Source organism: Heliangelus exortis, chromosome 4 (assembly GCF_036169615.1).
Source record: "Heliangelus exortis chromosome 4, bHelExo1.hap1, whole genome shotgun sequence".
NCBI classification, from domain to species: domain Eukaryota; kingdom Metazoa; phylum Chordata; class Aves; order Apodiformes; family Trochilidae; genus Heliangelus; species Heliangelus exortis.
The window spans coordinates 3,547,695-3,575,209 of NC_092425.1; the positions used below are offsets into that span (position 1 = coordinate 3,547,695).

The 27,515-nt window shown below is 40.3% G+C and overlaps 1 protein-coding gene across 16 annotated transcripts in view; it reads right to left on the reverse strand.

Annotated features, from left to right (window-relative positions):
* COL25A1 (collagen type XXV alpha 1 chain) overlaps window positions 1-27,515 on the reverse strand; it is a 264,348-nt gene that overhangs the window by 60,620 nt on the left and 176,213 nt on the right. For 13 of the 16 annotated variants that reach the window (XM_071742674.1, XM_071742672.1, XM_071742670.1 and 10 more), the window contains exons 6-10: window positions 20,761-20,832; window positions 19,797-19,904; window positions 15,935-15,970; window positions 6,743-6,769; window positions 3,968-4,012 (exon numbers count right to left, since the gene is read on the reverse strand). In XM_071742674.1, coding sequence (XP_071598775.1) covers window positions 3,968-4,012; window positions 6,743-6,769; window positions 15,935-15,970; window positions 19,797-19,904; window positions 20,761-20,832 — 288 coding nt within the window. Of the gene's footprint in view, window positions 1-3,967; window positions 4,013-6,742; window positions 6,770-15,934; window positions 15,971-19,796; window positions 19,905-20,760; window positions 20,833-21,703; window positions 21,764-27,515 lie in introns of all 16 variants that reach the window. The other 3 variants (XM_071742677.1, XM_071742664.1, XM_071742661.1) reach the window with 1 other exon arrangement.

The following is a 27,515-nucleotide window of genomic DNA, read 5'->3' on the forward strand; positions in this document are numbered from 1 at the left end:
AATGTCAGCACACACACAGCTCTCCCCAGTTCTCTGAAGAAAGCTTTGGTGCTTTCAAAACGTGTTCTCTGTGTAGTGCAGTGCACACTGATGGGGAATACATGTAAATAAAAGCATGAAGAAAGCAGTAAGACAGTCAGACTCTAAGTCTGCTGATAACCAGGGAAATTCTTCTGATATTCATCAAATTGCCATTTTGTTAAGCTGCTGGAACAATCTGAAGCAAAGGGATCTATCTGGATCACACATTCTATTCTCAATAAACCCTTAAAAAAAAAAAAACAACCCCAAACCAAGTATTACATGAGAAAAACCATTCTGTGGGAGAACAGAGTGAGGGGTTTGGGCACTCCAGACAAACTCCTTTGTCAAACAAAGAGCACCAGTTGCAGACTGCAGGAACTGGGTTCCTCCAGGCCAATTCCTCACTAAGGAAATCTCACCTCTTCTCTTTGTGCTGTTCCTGCAGTCACTGGAAGTCCTTGTCAAACCAGCACCACTTAACAAATACCAAAATATGGATCCTAATCGTGCACAGCTGAACTTCCCAAAAACCTCTCTGGGGTTGTTTCAACTTGATTAACATAGGGGTCTGAGAGCCCTAAATCACTGCAACCTCGTATCTCTATGCAGGTATAATCCTTTTTTCCTAGTATTTGAGTCCCTGAGGATCTCTTGCCAAGGAACAAGGAAGGAAAGCTCGTGTCCCCTAGCATCTTTCTAGGAAGGAACCTGCTACAGGTGGATTGTACCACAGTCTGTCAAGGAAAGGGAGAACTCAGACTCTCAGAAGGCTTCCCTCCATCCCAAGGACAACACTCTCTAGCTGCAGATATTATCAGGCAGCTCCTTTCCAGTCAGTGCTCTCAGCAAGATAAGCAGAGTGTGGCTACAGTGTTCCAAATCTAGGAAAAAACCAACCCATAAATGTCCTTGCAAGAATACCTGTAACGTAGTCACTGCATTCGGTCTAAAACTAAAAAAAAAAATGTGTGAAGTTTTCATGGCAGTGATTTTACTGCTGCACTTAATACAAGGAAAAAAATCTTCCAGCTAGAAGTCCTGCAAAAACATTTGGGTCGTGTAAAATTACACTTACTGTAATATCTAGAGATTGTCTAAGAGAAGTGGTTCAAATGTTAAGGGATTAGAAAATTGTTCTAAGTGCACTCAGAATTTATGATCTCATTCCCAGACCTATTGGTCAGACTTGTCAATCGTCTCCCATGATCCACTATTTCAATTAAAAAAGAGATGAAGGGAAAGGAAAATTACAGAGAGACATATAAGATAGAGATGACCTAACTCTGTATTATTCAACTTCTTAAGGAGAGAAGGAAGCTAATTTGCTGCTGACATTCATTGCCTGAAAAATATTTCCCTGTCCAGATGAGGAAAGCATTCACACACTCACTTCATTTTAAGCATGTGCTTAACACTCACTGCCTTTTAAACTAAGAAAAGATACTAAGCCTGAGTGCACATGCTGCTGTTTCACAGAGCAAGCTCCCTGATTAAAAGGCTACCAAGACACTAAGGGTTTTGTAAAACCTTTTAACTATGCAGCTTCTAAAAAGGGGATGACTTGCATCACACATTGAAGCAGAGTTCAGCTATTCTGCACAGCAAGATGAATCTGTGTGAGGAAAGGCAGGAGTGCCTGCAAACAGCTCACAGTACAGCCCAGCTCTTAAAATGACTTCTCTGGTCTTCATTCAGCAATATCTTCTGTGCCACACTGCACCAAGAACCTGCTTTTTTCATAGATATTGGCAAACTGGACCTTTTGGTAGCAAAATATTAGCACGGGAGTCCCAGGCTGCACTTTAGGTTTTTTCTAACCTTAGATAAATAATGCTTCTGTTTATTTCTACTGCTATTTCCAAGCTAGAAGAATTTTTTATTTATTAAAAGACATATCAACATTCATTATATGAAAATAATCCATCCTGTGCTTGCTAGTTAGTACCAAACAACTTTGTGAAAACCAACAAAAGAATGGGACCACATTTCATTTTTATCTGTATGGGTTTTGTCCTGGTACCTAAATATTAGCTTAGTAAATTAATATTTCTTTTTTGTTTGTTTTTTCTTTAAGTGTCAAAATTACAATAGTCCAGCTACACTAGAAATATGTTATCTTTATTAAAGTGGTTATCATTTAAACGTGTCTTCAAAGTTTTACACGTTGTAAATATTGAAATAAATCAAATAAAAACATAAATTGAAAACATTAGGAGCAATTTTTAAAGCCTAATTTAAGGCTGATATGCAGCATTTAAAGATGTGACTGACTTTTGCCTTAATGAAAAGCATTGCCTATTTGATCTCTTCCCCACAAAACATGACTACAGATAAATCTATGTGATCTTGTAAGAAAAGACAAATATCTGTCTCACCAACATAACTTCAAGAAATTCTCTATGTCTCAAAAAGAAACTTTAATACTGAGGTAACTTTAACTCATTTGATCCAGTTGACTTATTTAATGAACATCAATTTTTTTTGTCCTCATCTGAGTGAAGATTTCTGGCTAGAGTTTGTGTGATGCTGCTGCTAAAAGCAAAGCTCTATTCATGTGGTTGGCAACTCCAGCCTATCAAGTCTTCCTACATCTTGCTGCACATCCCAAGAAATCCATGCTACAAAATGTGTCTTCAATGGCTTTTCCATCATACTTGGGTCACAAAAAATATTGAATTAGGGGCAGCAGCAGCATTGGTGTTGGCCAGCCCTGCCTGCCATCCTGCTGCAATTGAATGCAGTTATAAAACATGAAGAAAAACATCTCAGTTTTTATTTGTTTCATAATATTTTCTCATAGTTCTTGCTGTGCTAAATGTAGCTAATTCTAAACATTATAGGACAACAATCCTAGTAAGTCTAAATATTTTGAAAGTAGGCTCTTAAGAATTATCACTTTAGAATTATCACTAAAGTGAAATAACTATTACATCATTTCTTACAACCAATGTCAAAACACCAGTCTAATACTGTGTATTATAACATTACAGATGACACATCCTTTTTGTTTGGATGGAGGACTTAAAATTAAATTATTTGAAACACATTAGTGTTTTTATTCCTAGAGCTTTTTTGTGGGGGGAGGCAGAAGAGGGGGCTGTATATGACTCCTACTATCTATTGCTGTTTAAAAATGCTGAACAAAATACATCATCCATTTTTCTTTTTTGATGTGGCCTGCAAATGTTTTGAAGTCCCCCAGGAATGTTACTGCTTCTGAGAACAGCAGATGGATAATACTGTTTACAGTCTGGGAGGGATATTATTTCAACCTCACCACCTAGATTTGCCAACAACTTAGCAATGCTGTGAAACAGCCCTGCTGCTTTACTGTGCCCCCTCCTTATGGAGAGCTGTTCTGAATGAGGAGTTAACTTGGAGATGGCATTGAAAGATGACTCTGGCTTGCCTGAGTTAGCGTTTCCTCCCAGTTGTGTTAAAGAATATTTCCATGTGATTTATTTCTCTGCTTTTGATCCCCAACTTCAATCTCACATTGTTCTCCATCTGTGTTTCCATTTTCATTTTATCCCCAGTTTAGAGATTTTGCTCACAAGACACTGGCACTGGGCACCAGTGTCAACATCAGTATTTGTGTTATGGGACTGAGTTCTAAAAAATTTTTTAAAAATCTGCAGAAAATGTTATTTTGTAAATATACTGCCTCAAGTTGCACACCACTAAGAGGAATTTCTCTTTAGAACCTGTCAGTCATCATCAAATCTGAACATAACTTTCAGCTTAATTACATTTGCTGCCTGTTCATGTAAAATTAGAAAAAATTACTTCAGAGAACAACCCAAATTGTACAGTCTTTTCCAGGAGGCCAATCTGAAGCCACAGCTCTGGCTGTAAGGCTGCACAGTGCTCGTGTGAACCAGCCCAAAGTTGCTTTCATCAACCAGACAAATACTGGCAGTGCTGACCCAGTCAGTGAACTCACCACTTGTCCATCTCTCCCTGGAACTCCAGGCACTCCAACAGAACCCTGGTGGGAAACAGATGCCAGTGTTTAGCAAATTAAACAGGTCATGAAACCTTTCATCCCTTAATACAGTGCTTAGAAATGATGGTGAATGTTTGCTTATGGTATCTGCAACAATTTTTTCAAAAACTCATTTTTACCCAAGCTGAGCTTTCTTTCCAGTTGCCATTTTATCCTGGTTAGAGATGTTGTACACTTTAATGACCATCCCACTGTATGGCCTCCTCCAGAAACAAAGCTTCAAGCTGCTGGCTGGTTTCTAATGTTGTGAATGCTTCAAAAAACATGGAAGAATTAAAACGCAATTCCATTTAACACTTGATAAATTTTGAGAGTGATTGTAGGTAATCAGATTGTAGATTACAGACTGATTGTAGGTAAACAGAGATCAAACAAAACCATTAATGCTTCAGGAGGGGTGCTCCAAGCTCAGTAACTGGTAGTGTCCATCTGCTTTAAGTCTCTTAAGAGAATCTGCAACAATTCAGCCTGACAGTGTAAATTGCAGATATCCTTTTAAACTGCATCACTATTGCAATCAAAATTTAAAAGCCAGCTTAGGGCAGACACATGGAGCAAAGAAAGCAAACAAAATATTAGCACTGACTTGTGGCACTGGAGGGATCATTCTCCATAGCTCTCAGCCTGGAAGTTTCTGTAGGATGCACAATTTTTTTTGGAAGGAACTCTTGGTACAGATGGTCAGGGAAAACACAAGGTCTGAGGAAAGCAGGAAAACTACATGGGCTTCCACAGTGTTCTCCTCATTTTGTGAAATTTTGTATTTTGTATAATAAGGGTGCTGCTCAGCAAAGGAACTTGAAGCTTTGGTTTTATTTTTTCATTTACAAACACCTTAACAGGATGCAAAACCGTGGTGGCTCAATGAAAGGCTGGCACCCTAGAGGAGGCCATGGGATGGGAAAGGCAGAGGTTTTGTCAACAGTGAAATGTGAATTTGTTTCCCAGGACCCTTAAAACAAATAAGCCCCCTGTGAATCCCTTCTTGCCCTGCTTCCTCTGAGTCCCAAGGATCAGGACATGACATTTCCCACTCTATTCATCCTGGTTAGAAGATTCCTTAGAAATGGTTTAGTCAAAGGACACCGATGCCCAAAGGGAACACATCCAAACTGGATGCACATGTTTGACAATGAATGGGGTTGAGAAATCCTCTGAAACAAGAAAAGGAAGCAACCCATGGGGGCCTCCAAAAACCTCCTGAATTTGAATGCCCAGGAGGTGCCAGCTCATTGCAGAGCTACAAATCTGTAAGAAATAATACCCTGGCAGCCCACTGTATCTCCATGACCCAGAATGCTCTCCCCTTACTCCCTAAATTCCCACTCTGGCATTCCCATTTTCCCTTTCTGTTGGATGCATGGTCACAGCCACCACTGCAAATGGGCCCTGGGGAGCATTTTCACATCTTTGCATAACATTTCCAGAAAAACTGAAGACAAAGCTCAGGAGGGCACTAAACCATCAGCCTCAATAAAAAAAACCTTTTCCTAACAGCTCCTCCTCTCCGTGACAGTCTTCTGTACCTGCTGAGTTTTCTTGTGAGATACAGGATGTTATAAAATGTGAAAAAATCTGGTGCTACCAAGTAAAGTTTATCAGATGTGCAACATTTCAGCAGCACAAGGGCTTTTTACAAGTAAAACCCTCTCCTCCCCCAGCCTCAGGGTATGGTTTTATCATAGCAGCTTGGACACAGGTAGAGGTTTACAGTGTCACAGTCCTGCAATCTGCAAACTTTGCACAGCTCACAGCTGACAAAATTCCACTTTATTTATAAGTGGGATTTATAAGCTTTGGGATTACTTTCTTACATATCAGTATCTTTTTTCTTTTTTTTTTTAAAAAAAACTTCTGTTTCAAGAGTTTCGAGCAAGTCTTCACCTTAAGGAACATTATCTCAGAACAAAAAAAAACCAACCAAAACCAGAAGTGGCAGTCTTCTCCCTTTTCTTGCTCTTTTTTTTCTTTATACAAATTAAGCTTCTTTTATAAAATATCTTACATACAATTTTTAATCTCTTGAAATCAGCTAGAAAATGACATGCTTTGGAGGTGAATGGGTGAGATGCTGGAAAAGTGCCACTTACTACTTGTTATTTTTGATATATCTAGGACTGTTTTTATGGTGTAATTCCATAAATCCTAAGCTCACTCCATCAGGCTGTGGCAGTCAGCTTTAATGAGTGTAAATAACACTGCAAACATTCTCAGGAAGTCAGGTGTTGGGTTACCAAAGGAACAGGAAGACACCAGCAGACCACCTGAGCACCACCAACCAAGCACCATTTATCAGCAACACCCACGTCCTTTGTTTCTGCTGCTCAGTTTTTCAGTCATATGGCACTGATCTAGTTGAGGAAGAATATGCATTTAATCAGAAACTCTATCTTCCCACCTTTCATAATGTTTTAACTCGGGTTTCCCAGCCCTACCAGGGCACGAGTAGGAAAATTACAATGACCTTTTCACCTGAGAGTCAAGCAGACAGATTGGAAACAGTCTCTGCTCTGCATTGCTTGAACTTCCTATGATGGGGGAAATGAGAAACCTGATGTCTCCCTTTCTGGGGCTGCCTTTTGCAAAAACAGAACTCAGAGCCTAAACTAACTGGCTCAGTGCTATGTACAGTAGCTAATTTCATTCACCTTTTCTGTTTGCCTTTTGGCACCAGGAGGAATAATCACTTCCCCAGTATTGTTTATACTCTACCTTTTGTCCTGGAGGTCCCTGTGGTCCCTGCAAAGGGAAAACAATTCAATTAACATCATAACACCAGCCAATTTAAACTGAAATGACCAATTAAAATTGTCTGATTGTGTAAGCATTCTGATCCTGGACTGAAACCAGATGATGTTTTATACATCAAGGAGAAGTAAAACTTTATGCTGGAAATGCACAATGGATCTTTTCTCTTCTCCCTTGGAACTGATCTAACAACTAACTGGAAGATTCATATTTTCCCCCTTCTAATCTTTCCTCTTCCAACCCATCTGTTTCTTCTAACACTGACAAATCTGCCAGCATTGAGATGACTGTGGCTTTTCTTTTCCTGATACCAGCTGACAGCCAGTTGTGTGTCCACAGTACCTACCTGGCAGCATAAAAACAATGTTCATGCAAGCAAGTATTTTATAGACAGAGAGAAGCACAAGTCTCAAAATCTCCTCATTTTCTGGGTTTGAGCATGCAGGACGATGTTCTACTCAACACATCACATCAGCAGTGAGTTAAGAGAAAAATCATTAAGAATTAACTTCAGAAAACATGAAGAATGCTCTTAGGAAGTAAAGAATCACCATTTTGTCCCCAAGCTTAACTGCTTGATGTCACACAGGAGGCTCATTGATACCAACAGGACCCATTTGGCATCCCTCAAGTACCCAGGTTGGTTCTGGCCACAGTGGGAAGGGGAGGCAGCAGGGAAGCAGCTCAGCTGACCCCCCACATTTTTGGACATTTTGGCAGTGTCTTTTGGGAAAAGCCAGACCATGTTCACTGCAGGTCTTACACATTCTTTACCCCATGCTCCCTACATGGGTGCTGGTGGGATATGAAGCAAGGTGAGTTCTGAGACTATGAGGGTATAAACAAAAATTCAAAACTGGAGAATCCAAATCCCTCTCATGTGTACAGAAGTGTAAGAATTGACTGATACCAGAACTGCAGTTACTCTGAAATTCATTTTGAACACAAGAATTGCTGCTTCAAAATGTGGGGGCAATTTTATTTTTAAGGTATTGTGATGCAATGCAGAAGCTTCCTCTTTTTGTAAATGCAGGGATGGTTTTTACATTGCTCTGAACCAACTTGAAATGGATAATATGGAAAAGTTTCACTGGTGGTAAATCTGGTCCTGGATCCACTGATGTGGATGAAAACCTTGCAGTTTTAAATGCAGATTTATCCATCTAAGGCAAGGCATCAAACCTTGCAAAAGGTTTCCCTAGATCAGTCTTGCTTCTTGAACTTTTTTCACTACAGGGAGAGATTTTCTTACTGGAAAGTCACCTCTGAGGTGCAGAGGGACAAAATGTCTTCAAAAGGAAGCAAAAGTAGCCCAGCACTCAGCACTGGTGATGAAAGCAGCACACAGAGTGCTCATCTGCTTTTTCACAATGGAGAAAAATCCCCCCAGACCACTGCATTAAAAAAATCCTGCTGTTTAATCAGGCCTTAATCTCTGAATTCTAATCCTGAGATTTGCTAGAGGCTGAGGACAGCAGTAATAATGAATGTGGTAACTGAAGGACAACCTAGTTAAGTGCTGCTTGCAAACAGTCTCCAAGAAAATTAAAGATGAGGAAAAAAAAATTATTAAAATAAATGAACAGGATGTTGGTAGATGAGTGTGCTCTGCAAATATAACCATGGATATAACAATATACTCCACAAATGGTTTTTTCCTCTGCCTTTCAGAGAAGGAAGGAAATTTCTTCCAGTGAGAAAGATGCAAGCTTAGCTAATGTCTTAGAAACTGCAAGAAATGAATGCTCAAACCAGAGCTTTTCTACATCACTGTTACCAAAACAGACTCCAGATGTCCACATCCTGGGCATCAGTTACCTGTTGATCTTCCACATATTAACCAGTTGTGTTTGGGGGATATTTCAGGTCCTAAGAAAAATCTCTCCATGAGTTTGCCAGACAACAGAACAACCAAAGACTGCTTTCAGAGCTCTTACTTCCATGTTACTTCTATGTCCAAGGAATGGATATTGCCTCTTCAGTTCCTAATCACTTAAAAGCTAATAAAACCTTCTAGGGACATTCAGCTGTTATCAAAGTACAATTTGGGAAACCTCAATACAAATGTAGTGCCTGATGGTAAAATATCCATTCACTTATTAATATTATACCCAAAGTAAACTGTTAAATGTGCTGCTCTTTTTAACACTTTGTGCCTGCTGCTTGCAGGATCCTGGGGGATGATTCAAGGCATCACAGATGTCACCAGAAAATATCCTTCCCCAGAATTTCCTTCTCACCATTGCCACCATTTCAGCTCCTCCAGAAGTTACTGAATTTTTTGAAGTTGAGTTATTGAAGTTATTGAAGTTTATGTTACACAGTAACATAAACTCCTTCTTATTGTGCCTTTTAAATGAACATTCAGAGAAAAGAAGTGGCAGATACTTATTGATAAATATTCTACACAATCAGAAGTTTTCCATTTCTGGTGTTTAAGCCCCCACTCAGCCTGGAAAGTAATACTTCTTACCCTTGGAATATTCAAGCTCTAAAAACACATCCAAATAGGAATGACTTTTCTCTGAAGCACAATTGCTCCCACAATTGCATTGGGAAAGAAGCTCAGAGCTACTGGAAACTTAGCAGCTCATCCACTGACAGCTCCCATCCCTCTCCCACACAAGCCTGCCAGCAACCCCTGAAACAGAGAATCTGATATTAAATTACTAACAGAAAACAACTCCCAAAAAAACCCCTGTAAAACCCTCCATAATTGCAGGGAAGTGCTTATTTTCTATGAGTTACCTCCCTTCTCTGAAAAAGGCACTGAATGGCACTGGAGAGACAGAAACAAGCAAGCCAATAAAATCTGGAAAAAAGAGAGGAACATGAAGGAATTAAAAAAAAAAAAATCCTAAGACATAAGTTCATTTCTAGAGATAGAATTGACAGCTTCTAGAAGACTCTTTGGAGGAAATTCAATTTGATCATGTGGATTTTTTTCCCCTTCATGATTCTGCTTGCCTGGGGAGAGTGCTGTGTTGCCCACCTGAACAGAGAGTAAGGCCAGCAACCAAAAATTCTGTGTAGGTCTTGAGACAAAAGCAGAAGAGAGGAAATGTGAAAGTTTCCAACCAGCTCCTCAGATTGTTTTGGTTTTTTCTTAATTTTTCATCAACTCTTCTGTGTTCCATTATAGCTGCAGTGGTTTCTACAGTTGCCCTGTTGGTGGCTAATGTTAAAAAGCTCATTTTATAAAGACCATACAGGCTTCAAAAATTTCAATGAAAGCTCAGGGAAACTTTGGGGATGAAGTGACTGCTTATAATTTTAGAAAATTATGCTACTGTTCTTTAAATTGACAGAAAATCACTGAGAAACTTCAACTGAGAGGGCCAAAAATTCGGTGAGAGTTGCCCAGAATAAGAAGATAACTAAATGTAACAAAAATCTAAAATATTTTTGTTTCAGATGTCATGAACATTTTCAAAGAACCATTTGCCACCATGTGCAAGTGAGTAAACTATGCAGGCAGGTGTGATGAACTATTGCAGGGCATCAGACAATTAGGCTCTGACTCAAATAGCTCCTAAATAGAAGAATGGAAAATAAAAGGTGTGGTGCTCAAAAAAAATTCAGGTGCTGTGTTTCTCTGGTCATGGATAATGATTTGATACTTAATTAAGCACTTGGAAAACTGGGTGACCAAGGATAAACAAATGTTTATAGAAGCCTTTATGCAACTGTGTTTTTAAAAATAAAATATCTCTACTGTGAATGCCACTCTTCAGTCAGTGTTTTCTGAAATCACCAGACCTCCAGAACTTTGGTATTATAAAAATGTTCAAATGAAGTTGGACATTTCAGTTGGATCTTGACAAATAACTAATTGAAATAAAGTTTTTTTAAAAAAAAATATTTGAAAAGACTGACTTAAAGGTAGCTAGAATAAATGTTCTGAGTCCAGAATTCTTCCCAGCCCTTGTTACAATTATGTTTTCCTTTTAAGCTTATTCTGGTTCCTTGTGCTTTAGCAAGCTAAAATAAAAATAAAATAATTCTGCCCTGGAAAGGTTGAAGTTGCATTTTCAAGCCACAGTAATTCAGGGTGTGATTCATTACCAACAGCTTCTCAAGATATTTTTGTGTTCAACATCAAGTGACTCAATTGCTGAACATTTAAAGGAATGTATGAAATTGAAAGTTTGGACATTTTCAGTTTGCAAGTCTGGGGCAGCAGCAATGATTTGTTTTACAAGGTATCAGAATTCATGGAGAGTAAGCACAAACACCAATGAAAATGTCTAACAAAAATCTAATGAAAAAGTGAGTGGGTTTGTACACTGAAAAAGTTTTACAGCAGAACACATCACAATAGTGCATGTCATGCAAATACTGCCTTACTCCAAAGCTTGGCAAAAAAAAACCAACAACAAAATCCCTGTTTTTGTAAGCTTCTGTATTTCCTATGTAAAGTAAAAGCTCTTTATAACCAGATGGCCTGAAGGAGGTACTGTGCTGTCATTTCTATAGGGCAAAAGAAATTCTAAAATGTTCCCTGAGAACAGATATTTCCCCTTGGGTGCCTATGAGAATCCATAAGAACCTGGAATAGAACCACAAAATCATTTAGGCTGGAAAAGACCTTTAAAACCAGTGAGCCCAACCAAGTCCACCACTAAACCCTGTCCCTAAGCACCACATCCACACAGCTTTGAAACACCCCCAGGGATGATGCCTCAAGCACCTCCCTGGGCACCCTGTTCAAGTGCTTGACAACCCTGTTGGTGAAGAAATTTTTCCCAATATCCAATCTAAACCTCTCCTGGTGCAACTTGAGGCCTTTTTCTCTCATCCTATCACTTGCAACTTGGGAGAAGAGAATGACACCCACCTCTTTACAACCTCCTTTCAGGTAGTTAAGTTTTCAGGTCAGACAGGGGCTTAAGGAACTTAAGCAGGGAACCTGAACTAGCAGAGGTACATGAAGAAAGCACAGATTTCATGCAAATATTCCTCTGCATTTCAGCAGAGCCTGTGTTCTACCCACTGAGCCCATTTTCTGTGTCTGAAGGTGACACAATGAAATGCTGAAAATATATCCCTGTATGGCTGAGGAGTGTTTCATTAAGCCTGTGATTTCTAGAGAAGTAGCACTGGAATGTGCAATGCTTCAGTACGAATGAATCACCCAGGTAAAAGAACAACAAGGTTTGAAAACCTTAACTGTGATGGGAAACCTCCTGTAAGTTCTGATGAAGCAGTGCCCCCCTCCCACCTTAAATGATGAAAAAACCACCAACTATGAACTAGTGCTCAGGCAGAGCTTCCTATCACCCTTCTTTTAGTTCTTGTGGCAGCCATTACTGAAATGCAAAGGTTACAAAATACCAAATGCCTGAGATTTCCAGCAAGCTGAGGCCAAGACAATTATATTTCAGAAAAAATCACTGGGAGAGACACAGGCTGAGAATTTCCATTTCGTTTGCTAGTTCCTGGTAAACCCTTGCAGCTAAACAGCTTAAGAACAGCACCTTATAAACTTTACTCTGAACATGCTCCCAGAATGAAACAAAGGCAGCTGCTGCACAACTCTGGCCATGGAAAACAAAATCACAATTAGGAGTTTCCCAGAGGAGCTCTGAGGATTCACACTAACTGAGGACTTGGCCTTGGCCAGGGGCCTGAAAGGCTGAACTGGAGCCAGTAGCACTTCCCAGTCAGTTCTGCCAGGCCCCTGTGAGTTCATTTTGTACATTTTAACCTAAGATGAAAAATTAATACTAATTCATTTTAAAGATGTGACATTTTTCAGGCTTAACTGCAAGGTTACACTTTTCCACTGTCTTTCACAGAAATGGCAACATCCTTTGGAAGAATATCCTTATTCTAAGGAACCAGTAAAAGGTCTTATTTTCTTGAACAGATGTCCAACAAGACTTGGTAAGCACAAAAGTACCAGTTTGGAGTAGTATATAACTTAAAGCAGAGGGATTTTGCATGTGGGTTGATCATTACAGGATAGATTTCTTTTACAAAGAGACACCTTTACCTGAATACTCTGGTTATTCTGGCCTGTTCTGTTCACGTGAAACATCTGTAAAATTACTTAACTGTCTTTAAAGCCAATTTTGGGGGACAAAATAATATACAGAGTTTTTTTCAGCTACAAGAAGTAGTTGATTAATACACTGAACATATTTAAATACACTTCTTTTCCAACGAGCTGAAAACATTGCAAATTCTGATCTTCCAATTTTACTACTATACACTAATTTAAAATACTTTAAGCATAAAACCACCAAAAAACTCTCCCATGTGGAAATCAGAAACAAAACCACCCTGTGCACAGCTCCTGTCCTACTGCATGTTTATGAATTTGAAAATGTTGCACTATCAGTATCTGCCTTCAAGACCATCACTGCCTCACTTCTCATGCATAGCCTGCAACTAGAAATCCTTGCTCAGGTTGAAAAGAATCAAAAAAATATTTATGATTCATTCTAAAAATGAGAAGATAAAGAGAACCCAAAAGTCATGCATGACATTTAAGTGGTCTTATCACCAGGAAGAGCAGGCAAATAGCACAGGAAGGAGGAGGAGTTGTGACAGGTAGGACACAACTTCCAGAGGGAAGGTTGAAGAGCTGGGGTAAGTTCTGGCCTTTCCTCTTGCACAGCATTCATTTTCTTAGTCCCACCTAACATTTCAAAACTTAATCCCTTTGCTTGGCCTCTCTCCCTCTGAATTCTCTTAATCCTCTCTGCACAGAGGAATGAGGCTTGCAGGAAGGTGATCTGCAGGGCTTTCAAGTGCCATGGAAACCAGGCACACCTTACAGCTAACTCCTCATCCTGACATTCCCTTCCAACATTAAGGATGGACACACTCACACCCTTCTAACTTAAACCTAAGCCTCCATCTCACCTAAAAAGCCCTTGAATTCTCTTAGCTCAAAACCAAAACAGATTCTTCCTGCCAAAGCAACATAGCATTAAAAAAAACCCTTTCAAATATCTCTCCCCAACATAGAATCATAGAATCCTAGGGGTTGGAAGGGACCTCGAAAGATCATCTAGTCCAACCCCCCCTGCCAGAGCAGGGCCCCCTAGAGTACATCGCCTAGGAACGTGTCCAGGCGGGTTTTGAATGTCTCCAGTGAAGGAGACTCCACAACCCCCCTGGGCAGCCTGTTCCAGGGCTCCGTCACCCTTACAGTAAAAAAATTTTTTCTGATATTCAACTTGAACCTCCTATGCTCCAATTTACACCCATTACCCCTTGTCCTATCACTGGTCACCACTCAACCACAAGGAGATGACACAGCAACAAACAGTGTCATAAGAAGTCTCAAACAGCTCATCTCTCCCAGCTGCAAGGACTGACAGGCAGCAGCAGCACAGTCAGAGTCTGCTGATATGGGAAGATTATCAACAGGGAATGAGAGACACCTGTAAGCACCAACTTGCTTTCCTAAACCTCTCCTCTCATTTCCCTACCCCAAATCAATCAATGGAAATGGTGACAAAAGAAAAGCCAATCCCTGTCTGCAAGGCAAATTTATTTTGTGCACCTAAGAGAGGCTGAGCTCTGAAGTCACTGAAGTGACACAAGGAACTCAAACACAGTCACTGCACCTGAAGAACTGTAGAGAGGGAAGAGAGTCTGGAAATCTGTACTGGCACAAAGAGTATGTCAGGAGCACCAAAAGGAATAAAAAGAAATTAATTACCTGCCTGGTACTCTGATGCTCCTTTTGATCTACACACAACTTAACATTTAAGTCAGCAGGCTTCTAGAACAGGGATTTGGAGTTGAAAATGAATGTAATCTAGAATCTTCATCCAACTCAAGCTTGGTGATTTGATTTTTTAAAACACCCTTTCTCCCTGCTCAAACACACCTGCATTTAGAGAAACACCTCAGGAGCAGTTCTTTAATTCTTACACACAAATTGTTACTTTAGAGCAGTGACAATCTTCTGAACACAGAGACCAACAGGTGACAACTATGTTTTGCTTTTTTGCTATTTTTTGGAGAATATTAAAAAAAAAAGAAACCAAACCAAAACAGACAAAAAACCCCCTCCTTTCCCAGCTATCACACCTATTAGTAGCAGGCCCCCAGAAACCAAAAGTGAAGAAGAAAAGAGCCTGGAAGTCCACTAAAATACTAGGTGGTACCTTTGAGAGACTTGGATTTTGGTTTTGTTAAACCATTATCTTGAAATGAAAAAGTACAGGACTTTAACTGCATGATTACAGCAGGCATTCCCATGTCTCAGGATCTTAGGTTTTTCTTACAAAACACACTGGATTTTGCCAATTGAAAAACATTAGCAATTTGTTAGGGCAAAATATCATCACATCTGTTTAAATCTGAATAAATTCAAACAAATAGTGATCATATCTGCAGTGATTGCTAAGCATATAATCTTCAGCCTCAGAAGCATTCAGGAATCAAAACCACATGCCATGGGCTCCAATTCTGTCATGTCCCATAAAAATAAGAATGACCATGAGTGTTTAGGGAGATCTGAAGGGAAAAAAAAACCCACCACATGTTTCAAAGTTCTGGGAATATGTGACAGGCAGAAACTTCTGATGCTTTACCCTGTGGCTGAAGCCGATTTACAACCAGTGAAGCTTTAATTTGCTTCCAAATGAAGGGGGTTAATTAGATCCTGATGCAACAGAAAACATCTACTCCCATATCTGAGTATTTGTAAAATATTCATTCGTTTGGCTGTTGCATTCTCACACACACAAAGCAAAAAAAAAAAACAAAACAACAAACTAAGAAACCTCAGGAGAGGAGAATATTCTGATTTTCAGTATGCTGTGTGTGCTGTGTCTTCAGTGCTCCATCAGACCTATTGCCACAGAGATGGCATTTTGGGTGAAAACAGCTCAGTTTCAGAGACAGTGATAAGTGAAGGCCAGGAACTGGGAACACCTGGCTTGTGGTTTTTGATTTGCTGTGCCCTCAGCTGTTTTATTTCTCACTCTACTTCTGCAAGCTTAAAGAAGCTGGCCTTATATGGCCAACTGCATGTTAAAAAGAGGAGGTTGTCTTTCTCGTGTTTTCTTCACAACTGAGGCTGCAAAGGAAGCTTAGGAACACACAGACATAAAGCTTTTTGGGATGTCACATTTTACACTGTATATGCCCTGTATCTGTTACAGTTTCTTAGCAAGCTGGAAGAGTACTTACTGCCAGTCCTTGTTCTCCTGGTTTTCCTGGCTCACCCTTAAAATAAGAATAATAAAAAAAAGGAGTCAATACTTTCAATCACATGCCTTGTATTTGGTTTTCTACCTAAGCATAAAGTATTATTAAAATTCCATTCTTAACCAAGTATGGCAGCTGACTGTACGTTAAATACATTACTTTTCTGTTTGGTTTTCTTGTTGTTGTTTTTGGGTTTTTTTCCTTTTTAAACAAGCAAAATCTCAGACATTTTAAGAGGTAAAATGCTATTTTATGATCATGTAATGATTTAGTTTTGAGGCAACAGTTAAGTATTGGTGTCCTGACTGTGTCCTTGGTTCCAACCACCATCTGCCACCCCAGTCAGTGGTGCTAAAGAAAAGAGGCACCCACAGAAAGGTGATTTTCATGTATGTGCTGAATCCCACTGTATACATATTCCAAAATTTCTGCTCTGTGTGCTCACCTCAGTCAGAAGGCATAACTTACAGTTGCTAAAAACGTGACATCATGTTCCATAAACTGATAAATATTGGTATTTTGAAGCCTTGTAATAATTACCAGGCTTTTAAATACCTGGATTTGCTTTCAAAAATAGAAACTCATCATTCTCCCAGTTTATTCTCTTTCTGTGGGCACAACTCTGCATAAAGTCAGAGTCTATCTTCTTTCTTCCCATAAAAAAGCCCACACACAATTGTCTTCTAGGGACCGTAAAAATACCAGTCATACAATACAGGATAAAAATACCCATCCAAAAGACAAAATTCAAATCCTTTCAGTGATCTTGCTTATAGATTACTCCCTTGAAAACCCAACAAAGCAAAGGGCAGTCCATGTGCTGTTGCACCAGCATGGCTGCAGGACCTTCTTTAGCAGCTTTGTCATAAAAGAAAACCTGTCAAAAAACTGGTAAGAACTTTTCTGATGCTGCTGTTCTTGGAAACAAAAAAGAACCAGAACTGTTTCTCTGGGTATATGCTCACTGTATTCAGAAGCAAACACACAGCATCTGTAAACACACTGAGATACCTTTACCACAGGTAAAGGTTTCTGACTTTTTTGTCAGAAAATTGCCCAAGCTTGTTGGACTTTTCAGCTCACTTTTCAGCCTTGTTAATTCATGTGTACAGAAAGCACAGAGCATGAAATGAACACCAAGATATCCTCATAAATGCTGAGAAATAATGGTGAAACAATTTCAAGAGTTTGTATCATATTCTATTGTCTCATTACCAGAAAAAAACTTATTTATATTTTATTTATTTTTGGAAGTGTTAAGGTTTCGAAGTCTTTGTGCTGGTGTCCATGTGATGCAAAAGGGAAGGCACCTACTTTAGGTATCTGTAGGAAAGCAAGAAAATATTCTGGTTGGAACAGGTTTTTCTGTTGGCATCCAAAGAAAGGCTCAGCAGAAAGGCTGCACAACCCTTTCTTACACCCCTACTCTTTCTTGGTGCTCTCTCTCCTGGCAGTAAGCCCAATAGCATTTCCCTAACACTTCTACCTCCTCAACTCCAATGATTTTCTGGAAGCTTTAAGTATCTGTAACAGGATCCTCACCTCTGGGATGCGAGGTGGTGATGATACAGATGGAGACGTGCAGGCACAGATGGAGACGTGTGGGAGCACAGGTTGCTCCTCAGCTCTGCTACAGAAGAGAACTAATGATGGCTGCTGGACTGGCTACCTATACAGAGCAAATGTATGGGCATGGGGGAAAGCAAGAGCCAAAAATATGTCTTCCAGCTCTGGTGATGGTAAAGCTCCTTGCTTGAGAAGAAGAGAAGCCCCTGCTGTGCCTTTCTGTAAAAGAGGAAATGTCTGACTGCCTTCTCATGGTGCTTGGCCACCCTAAGGACTTTGTCCTGTAGCTGCAGCATCCCTAACACACAGCACAGTGCAGCTGTTGTTTTGTTGTTCAGCTCTTTAAAGGTCCATAAAAGCCTTTTGAAAATCCAAGGCTGTTGCTACCTCTCAGCTGTTTTCCCTCCTGCTTGACTGTGGGTCACAGAGCCTTGGAGGAACAAGGATTTGAGGATCAGCAACATTAAGCTGAGGGTACAGGACAGTAGGAAGGAGCAGGGTTGTAACAACAGTCAGTAATCTGGATGGCTTCTATGAGTGCTTGTTTCTAAAGCAGTATTAGGAGCTGATTTTCCATAATGCTATAGGGCTTAAGATAGCCACAGCTTAAAAAACTATAAAAAGAAACTCTCTCTTGCCATCTAAAGTCAAAATCACTACAGAATTATTATAAAATAGAATGACCTCATTGCATGAAACGCATTACTTTCCTGCTATGAGAAACATGAATGTTCCCTTTGCTCAGAAGCACAAAACCCCAAGCAACACAGTCACGTTGTACTCAGCAACACCAGCTTGACTCTCCCAGCCTCTGACTGACAAAAATGGTACCACTGCAGGCAGAGATGGTTTCTGGTTTAAGCCTCACTGCATCAAACCAGGAGCAACCTTGATGGCCAAGAGAATAAACACAAGGGAGGCCCAGACAAGGCCCAAAGCCTGAGGAGCTGCAGGGCTGACAAGAAATGAAGAGGTGATCAAAGTAAAGCATCACTGTGGAACCAGGAGACTTTTAATGTCATTTCATCACCTTGAGATAGAACTTATAAAGGGCGGTTTGGTAAAAAAAACCCCACCTTAAACCACGAAAAACAACGAAGACAAAAGCAATCGTGTTGCGCTCCAGGCCTTAAGCTCTGCTGGATTTTCATGGGGTATTTTCACAAAGCCTTACTCCTATCATTGCATTATATTTCTCCCATTAATACAATTTCAGATGAGGCAACTTGAATTGGACCAGAATTATATTTCTCTCATTAATACCATTTCAGATGAGGCAAATTGAATAGGACCAGAACTGCAGTTAGTTTTAACTCAGTAGGCCCTGCGAGGAAATTTTACACCTTCCTGTGTCCTGGCCCTACATAAAGAGCTATGGGGTTTTTTTCTATAAAAAATGTGTTTCTGTTTCCTGTGCTGGCCCTCACCTTGCTAGGTCCCTGTGTGTCCTCTCAGCTACAACCTTTACTGATCATGGGTGTACGGGCTGTGCATCTGTACCTGAGGCACTTTGGGTGTCATGTCCCTCCCTGTTTTCACACCGCTAATGCAGCGGCCTTTGTGAGGAAAAGAGGTGCTTCTCTCAAAAAAAAAATTGAAATTAGGAAGGCTACAAAATATAAAATCAAAGACATATTGATATTTTGCTAAAAAAAAAAAAAACCAAACTAAAACAAACAAAAAATTAAAAAAAAAAAAAAAAACAACAGAAAAAAAGAGTCCTATGCTTATGCTTCTGTTTAAAAAGTGTTTCATCATGACCTCATGAAGTGCCAAAGGTGGTGGGTCTGAACCTGTGCCTAAACCATACAATAACCAGTATGCTGCATTCTCCTGGTTCTTCTAAAGAAATACAGGAGGGACTTGCCAAGGGAAACAGTGCTGTACAGCTTCTGTAAAGGCTGAATCATTGAGAAGCAAAAAGTCAAACCTGACCATGCCTCAAGGTCTCAAGTTCAGATTTATTTCATCTGTTTTCAGGCAGAAGCATTTGCTACCTGCGGAGAGGGGCAGTCCCTCCTCACACAGCTATTAAACACCATCTGAGAAACCTCAGAATGTGTGGGGACAGAGTCAGGGGCAGGAGGCAAGGAACCGAGGTGTTCCCTGCTAGTAACTTGCTTGTGTGTGAGGGTCTTCAGGAACACCAGGAAATCTGCCTGTGGTTCAGTTCCCACGTGTCTAACTTGCCAATCTTACCTCAGAAAGCACCTCTGGAACAGAGCTGGTGCACACCTGAGAGGAATTTGGACACCATGGCAGCAACAGACTAACTCACCGGCACACCGGGCATCCCACGAGGACCATCTTTGCCAGTATCTCCTGGGGGACCTCTGGGTCCTGGTGGCCCTGGAGGCCCAGGGGGTCCAGCTTGCCCTTGATCCCCCTAAATCAATAAAAAAAATGTCAGATGTTTGCTTTAGAGGTGTCAACCACAGAAAAAGACATTGATTTACCCAGAAAGAACGCAAGACAGGCGGGAAGAAGTGGCCATGAGCTGGGCACGGGCTTCTTCACTGCTTAGGGCACTTTGTCTTGAAGCCCAAGGGGTTGTGCCTGCCCAGTGCATCAGGAACAGAGAAGAAGGCTCAAATTCTAAGCTGCCAGTCCTGCCACAGGACATAAGCCAAAATTCGGGGTAGCTTTGCAATATTTCACTCATCTGTTTTTTCAGAACAAGTGACTGTTCTCAATAAGCAGCTGTCTGCTTCATGATGGGCTTGATAAAAACAAGGCTGAGGTAAAAAAGAAATGTCTGTGCAAGAATACACATTTTGCTCAGCTATTTTCCAAGCCCATCAATAGATTTTTTAAAAATGAGCATGGAAAATAACTGCTTTTCCATAAAGTTGTATGTAACTTTTCACCTGTTTTGGGGAACTGTTTTATAGTGACAATTAGCTAACTCCCTTAATGACTTATACCTATTCATTTGTAAAAGCCAATTTTCAAGCCAAAACATATTACTCTTCCCTTTAAAAGAAAGAACCCCCAAAATGGTGCTCAAGTTCTTTAATTTTCAGGTCACCACTGCAAACCACTAAGAAAAGATGACCTTAGGTGTGGATCGTTTAGCAAAGCTACCCGTAGCCTTTCTATTGTTAATATCTTTAACAATTGCTTAATTCCAAAATATTTTCAAATAAACAACCTGCTATAACAAGCCACATCTGACAAAAAGGTACAGCAAAGAGTAAACTGAATGTAAAGAAGAACCAGATCCCAGTGAGATGAAGCACTACCTTAATGAGGCGGCGTTTAATGAGCTGCTGATCAGCAGAGAGAAACCCATGATTGATTTTAGGGAACACCATCTGATCAGGCAGGTGAGGTCAAAGGTTGAAGATCAGAGATGAGAAAATTGAAGAATAGACATCAGAAGGCCCGAGAAAGAAATAAAGACATATTCATTAGTTTTGTAATAGCTAAAATAATATAAACTGGTGCTTCTGCCTGACAGAAACTGTGCATTCTCTGTTGAAGAAATTGACATCCAATGTACAGGACATACCACTTCAGGAATTAATTATATACAATAAATACTATTTATCTTTTTTTCCCCCAGATTTTCTGTGAAAATTCTTCACTTGTATTAATTTTTTCATCACCTGGCCTCTCCAAACCAGTATTTTTATATGTTGTTTTTTCAGCAAAGCTTCCAGAGACAAAGCACCAGTTCAACTTTCAGTCAGATTTTCTAACCAGCATATTGTGCCATGAAGAATGGTGGTTTTTTAAATAAGGACTGGAGTTGCAGCTCGACCAGATTGCTTCAATCCTTCCTGCTTAATTTGCAAAAGCGCTTTGAAAAAAGTCCGCGTGTAGGGATTAAACCTCTGATATCTAACACAAATAGCTATGTGTAGCCAGTATAGAGTTCACTGCCATTTTCCACACTTCTGTACTCCTTGGGGAAGCAGAGCTACAGGTAAATCCCAGCCAAAAATAAAATACTGCCCAAGATCAGAGGGAATGTGGGTGCTGCCTGGGGTAGCACCGTACCAGGTTACAGCTTTGTCCCCATGCTCTCCATCAGGAACTTACACCTATGCCAAGGCTTTGTGAGGGTTGTTTTAGGTCCAAAATAAGGATTCGTTGGTGTCCCATGGCAAAATCAGTTTTTCATGTGCACTCGTATGCTGATACAGAGAGATCTGACTGAACAGGTAGGTGTCAGCCACAAACCTTGACGGTGAGGATCTGATTACTGTGCAGAGCAGCGACTGTGGGGAAGCCTGGCAGACCCTAGGGACACAGCACAACATGGGACCAAAACAGCACAACACAAACATCAAACATCACAGAGACAACTTGCTAACAGACACACAAAACAAACACTACGTTTAGTCTATCCCACGTTGCCTACTGACAGGGAACAGCCTCTCTGTCATATGGGAAACAGAATTAGGTTTGAGCTACGCTGCAGATGCAGGTTGTTATTTAACAATAAGAATATCCAGGGAGCTTAGAAGGAGCAGTCCCACAGAGGTGACTTCCCCTAAAACTACAAGAAATCATCATGATAATTTGACAGTTATTAGAGTATCAGGCAGTGGATGACTGAAGCATTTTCAACCAAAATGGGCCACAGCACTTCAAGAGAGCTACATAGAAAGTTTTGACTCCGAGTTGCTGCAAAACTGATGGCAGTGACTGTGGATTTTAAAATGCAAAATTAATTGCATTAATTAAAAATTAATTAATTGCATTAATTGCATAACTAACACCCTGCTCCTCACATTCTGTTTAACATATGACATTCAGCACATAAACTGATGGTACAGACACAATTGTCAACACTGAACACCAATCTACTGCTGGATCTCGGGGAGTCCAAAATGGTCAGTGGTTCCACGACACACATTTTCATATCCAGGGCAAAATCCTTCCCCTCAAGTGCTGTATCCTACAGTTGGTTTCTCATACACTACATGTGCAGAACTTGTACTGTACTGGTAAAGGAAAGGAGAGTGTGGTAAATGTGGCCAATATAAGGGGTGAATTTTGCTGCCAGTTCAATGCCTTTCTTGTGCTGCCTTGTAAGGTGTGAATCAGACCTTCTGATAAAGCTGAAACCTCAGTTGAGGAACATGGAATAAAAGACAAGCTGGTAGTTCTAAGATCCCTACATGCATGCTCACACACACACTGCCTCCACGAGGCAGAAGTGATGGTACAGCCCATCCGTGAGGCCTCAGGGTTGCAGCTTGGCACCTCCAAAAGGGAAGATGCTCTGGCTGATGGACCTGGTGGCTTCCAAGAGGTCCTGCACGAAGGCTCTGCTGGGGCAGCAAGAGTCCTTTGCAGCCTTGGCTGGCCTGGTGGAAAGCACCAGGAGGCAACAGCACCCTGCCAGGTCTCTCAGAAGCAGCAGATGCTTTTACATGGCAAATATTTGCTCTTCATCTCCCCATGAAGTCACATTAGAGATCCTCTGGATCACAAAGACTGCACTGATCTTTACAAAAAAAAACAAAACAAAACCAAAACAAACAGTAACTTTCTGGTACATACATATCCTCAACTATCACTTTTGAGTTACATTCAACAGCTTTATTCCTCATATAGATCCATGAGGTGAGAAAACTGAGGCCCTGGAAGTGGATCCCATAAAGCCAGTGGCAGTTTTACCACCCTTCCCACTTTGTTCTAACAACCCATGGGGTGGCAAACTGCATTGCTGGGTGACCTGAAGCATCTTCTTTAGAAACAAAAAAAAAGAAAACAACCCCAAAAAAGGCTAGAACTCTGAGCAGTTAATGCAACTCACTCCTGAGACACTGCTAAGACTGGAATGATACATCATTTAGGAAACAGATGTATCAAATTTGCATTTATCTTATTATGGAATATAAGTTAAAGAAGTTATTAGATGGTAATGTGCCAGAATCTTTACATCTGTGACTCATTAGCCCTGCTGTGCACATGGTCCATTCCTCTTCTAGATAAAATTACAATACCCCTGAAATGGAAACTAGTACCAACAAGAAACCTACCAAAGAACTAAAATCTGAGGAGAAAGTAATAAACTTTAAATCTCACTTATTAAAAAATGGGATAAACAGAAAGTCTCTTTTAACAACTTCATTTTTACTCATCAGCCTTTAGTATTGCAGCACAGTAATTTTCAGTTATCTCTAACTATTTCCAGTTTGACATTTTGAAAAGTGGTAACTCAAAACGCATAAAAGGTTTCATTTTTCTAATCTTTAATACCCAGAAGAGCTGTGAACTGATAAAGAAAGGAGTATAATCAGAAAATATACTGGTTTGCAATGAATTTTTTTTTTGGTTTTTAGAAGAAATGAAAGACTTCTGAAAATTTTGCATTTACATAAAGCCCTGCACAGCCCAGCCCCAGCATTCTCAATGCTTCCCAACATCACACAAATCCAAGGGTAGACACCAGTACTGCAGTTTTCTACCTCTGTAAACAACACATACAAAAAGGGGACAACCCTGTTCTTCCACCAGCAGCTCTGTAACTTTCAGTTTGTTCCCCAGCAGGACAAGGTTTTCTTTCCTTTGCTCAGATCTCAGACCTAATGGCCAGAGACATGTAATGCCAGCTTGGACTTGGATTATCTCCCTCTAATGTAACACATATTTGGTGAGAGGCAGAGACACAGGGATATTAAATGGATACCAGCAAAGAAACTGTGATGGTTGCATAGTTTTTTGCATGCGTGGGAGGCTTTAGAAGGCACTGCATCTTCTGGCATCCACAAAAGATAATGTTGGCACACAAGGAGCTTCAAAAAAGGCATAAAAAGAGCTATCCTGCCCACAAAACGAGTTCTCTTCCTTTCCTGTCGCTCTGCTCTAAATATAGCCACAAATATCCCCTAGATCTGTGTTATTTTTTTTCTCTATCTAAAGCTGTTCTCAATGATGGATTCAAAGTTACTCAATTTTCTCTTTATTTGGTTTGATTCTTGAACTGCACATAGGAGAGGCTCTTGTTTTACACCCTGGGAGGCCCTCACAGAACAGAAAACACTGCAGCAATCATCAGCGACCACTGGTCCACCGAATTCCTCTGCTGACAGCAACTCAAGCTCACCCTGAAATGCTGGTTACAATTTCTAAATTAGCACATTTGCTGCCTGCCTTGGGGAAGTTTTGGCCCAAATGCCAAGCAAAACACCACGCTTGGTGGAGGCTAACAGGGAAGTGACCACATAGTTCAGTGTCCTGCTTCTCTACCTGGAAAAAACCAGATAAAACCTACTTGTCCCCATACAACAGCTAGTGAGGAAACCAAAGGATGCCAGAACATGGTATTTGATTTTATTTTTTTTTTTTAACTTAGGTGAAATGGTTCTCCTGTTACATCCATCACAGCCTACAAAGATGTTATTCCCACTAGCATTCCTGGTTTTTTTCACAGTACAGTCAGCTTTATGCACTGGTCTGCATGAGGTCAACATTATAAAATCATTATAACCTGGTTGTATGGTTGTATAATAACATTAAGCAAAAGCATTTCTGGCTTTTCCCTATCCTCTGTACACTTCATTTTTGACTGCTGCCTTTGCTTAGCATGCTAAATGTCCCAGTTCTCCTTAGGATTTTCCTTTTGACCTGCCAATAAACCCAAGCTGCCCAAGCTTACATGTTCCTGTGAAGACATGGTAAATGAGACAGGAATTACCACCTGCTGCTCACTTGCACTTCCTAAGGTTACAGCCAGCTGCTGCTATTTCACATCAAATCACACAGGCTGCAGGCCAGAGTAATCCTGACACTCTTTAGGGCTGCTTTACCTTCCCCCAACACCACCTCCAGCTCTAATTAATCCCTCAGACCCAGGGCCAGCGCTGCAGCTAATTACTGGACCTGCTCTGGGGAATATGGTGTTGGGTATCACCCTGTAAGGTGCCAGGGACCCCCTCAGCAGGAGCTCCTTTACACAACCCCTTTTATCCCAACTCCTGCTTTCTCCATCAGCAAAATCTGCTAACTAAAACACTGCACCACAAGGAGACAAGGATCCAGGAATTTCTTTGCACTTAGCCAATCATTTGACAAGGAATTTTAATTCAAATACATTATGTTAACGACTTAGGCTTTGCATTAAAATAGTAAAAATGTCATGTCTAAGCACCACACCAAATGGAGCATTATACAACTGTTATTTCTTATAATGACCTCTGTATTTTCACAGTGAACTCTACCTGACACTACACTCAAAATGGACAAAACTGGAAAAAGCCAGCACTTCTCTGTTTTGGTCCTGGGATTAGATGACTTTTCAGTGAGACAAATACATTTTCCACACAAGTTCTGATGAGTGACCATCATCTGACCTACACAAAATATCCTTCCTGTAGGCAAGCTGCTCCTCTCACTGCAACTGGTGGTTGACATCCAGTTAATTTCAAGATGGATTTGTTCTCTCCTAAACTAAGTTGGTTCTCTCTGCAAAAAAATCTTTTGTCCTGGCTTATGTTTCTCCTCCAATTTTACAACCACTGCAGCCATGTGAAGCAGACAAGTGATTCAAGCCACTCTTAGGATATTTATTAGGAGTGGATGAGATATTTCTAGGAGTTGTTTTCAATCACATTGGTCTGATTCAAATGTTTGGTCCTGCAGCACTTTTCTGGGACAGCTGCAGTGGGAGGTGAGCTGACTACATGATGTTTTCTCAGCCACAGGACAGGGCTGTAGAAAAAAGGAACAGGATGTCCAGAGACTTCCTTCCTCACCATTCCTCTGGCATGACTAAAAAGGGGCAAGATCCGAAGCAACTGGTGGGGAGTGAAGGCATCCACTGCCTCACCCTCAGGAATGACAACATCCTCCTCTTGGGAGCAGGTATGTGACACTGTCCCTGGAAAGGCAGCTGTTCTGCATTCCCCAGGGGAACCTCAGGAGCTGGACATCAAAAGCATAGCTTGGCCTTAGAGAGTCACCCAAAGCCTTAAGGATGTTCCTGTCAGCTCTGCCAGGAGGCACATCCCAAGTCTGAGTGTCCCAGTGCTTCAGAGGAAGCTGGCAGTCAGTGCAACCTGAGTCCTATCCTAAGCTCTTCCATCACTCCAAGTTACCTTGCTCCAATTAATTACCCTGGTTTCAGCTTAATGGAGAACAGGGGAGCCACAGCAGCCTGACACTAGTGAAGCAGAACAGAAAATCTGACAAAAAAAACCCCAGACTAGGTAAATACCTCTGTTGCCTCTTGTCAGATAAGGAAACCAGGTCTCAGAAGTAACTGCTCAGAAAAGTTGGCACTGAACAAGGGAGGTGGCAGTTTCTCAATGATGTTTCTTTGGTGAAATTTATGTTAAGAGAAGGAATCATGACAATTTTTTTAGCCTTCTTATTGTGCTTAGATATAGTTTATAATGCTTAGAAATATTATATATATTATATATATATATACTATATATATTACCATATATATCCACATATATAATATATATATTATAGCTTATAGTGCTTACATTTAGTTTAAAACCATAATTTGCTGTACACACAGAACAACTAATAACAGAATAAGTAACTATGTGGATACTCATCCTAGTAAAGCATGAATTTAAAGCAGTACTGTGTGTTTGTACTCTCTGTTTGAGGTAACACAGCATGCAGGAAAATATAGATATATAAGAGTATCACTTGAGGAAACACCATCACTATATCACCACCTTTTGGCAGTATATTCATATAAATGAAACCAAAGTGTATTTATTAGGAAAGAAAAAGCTGGGGACAATGCTAATTTATGCTAAGAAAATTTACACAGTCCTATTAAGGGAAATAAAATTCATGAGTAGAATTTATAGGAGAAATTAAAACAAACTTTAGTAGCATATAAACAAACATCATCAAGGACAGACCTGGAAGAAATTTACAGAATATGTTTAAATTATGTAAAATACTATTTAATGAATATAACACTCTGATTATCCTACTCTTCATTTTTGCTTTGTCAAGATGTTAAATGAGGATAAAAAGGAGCAGCATGGATTTACCTATATTTGCTACAGTTAGC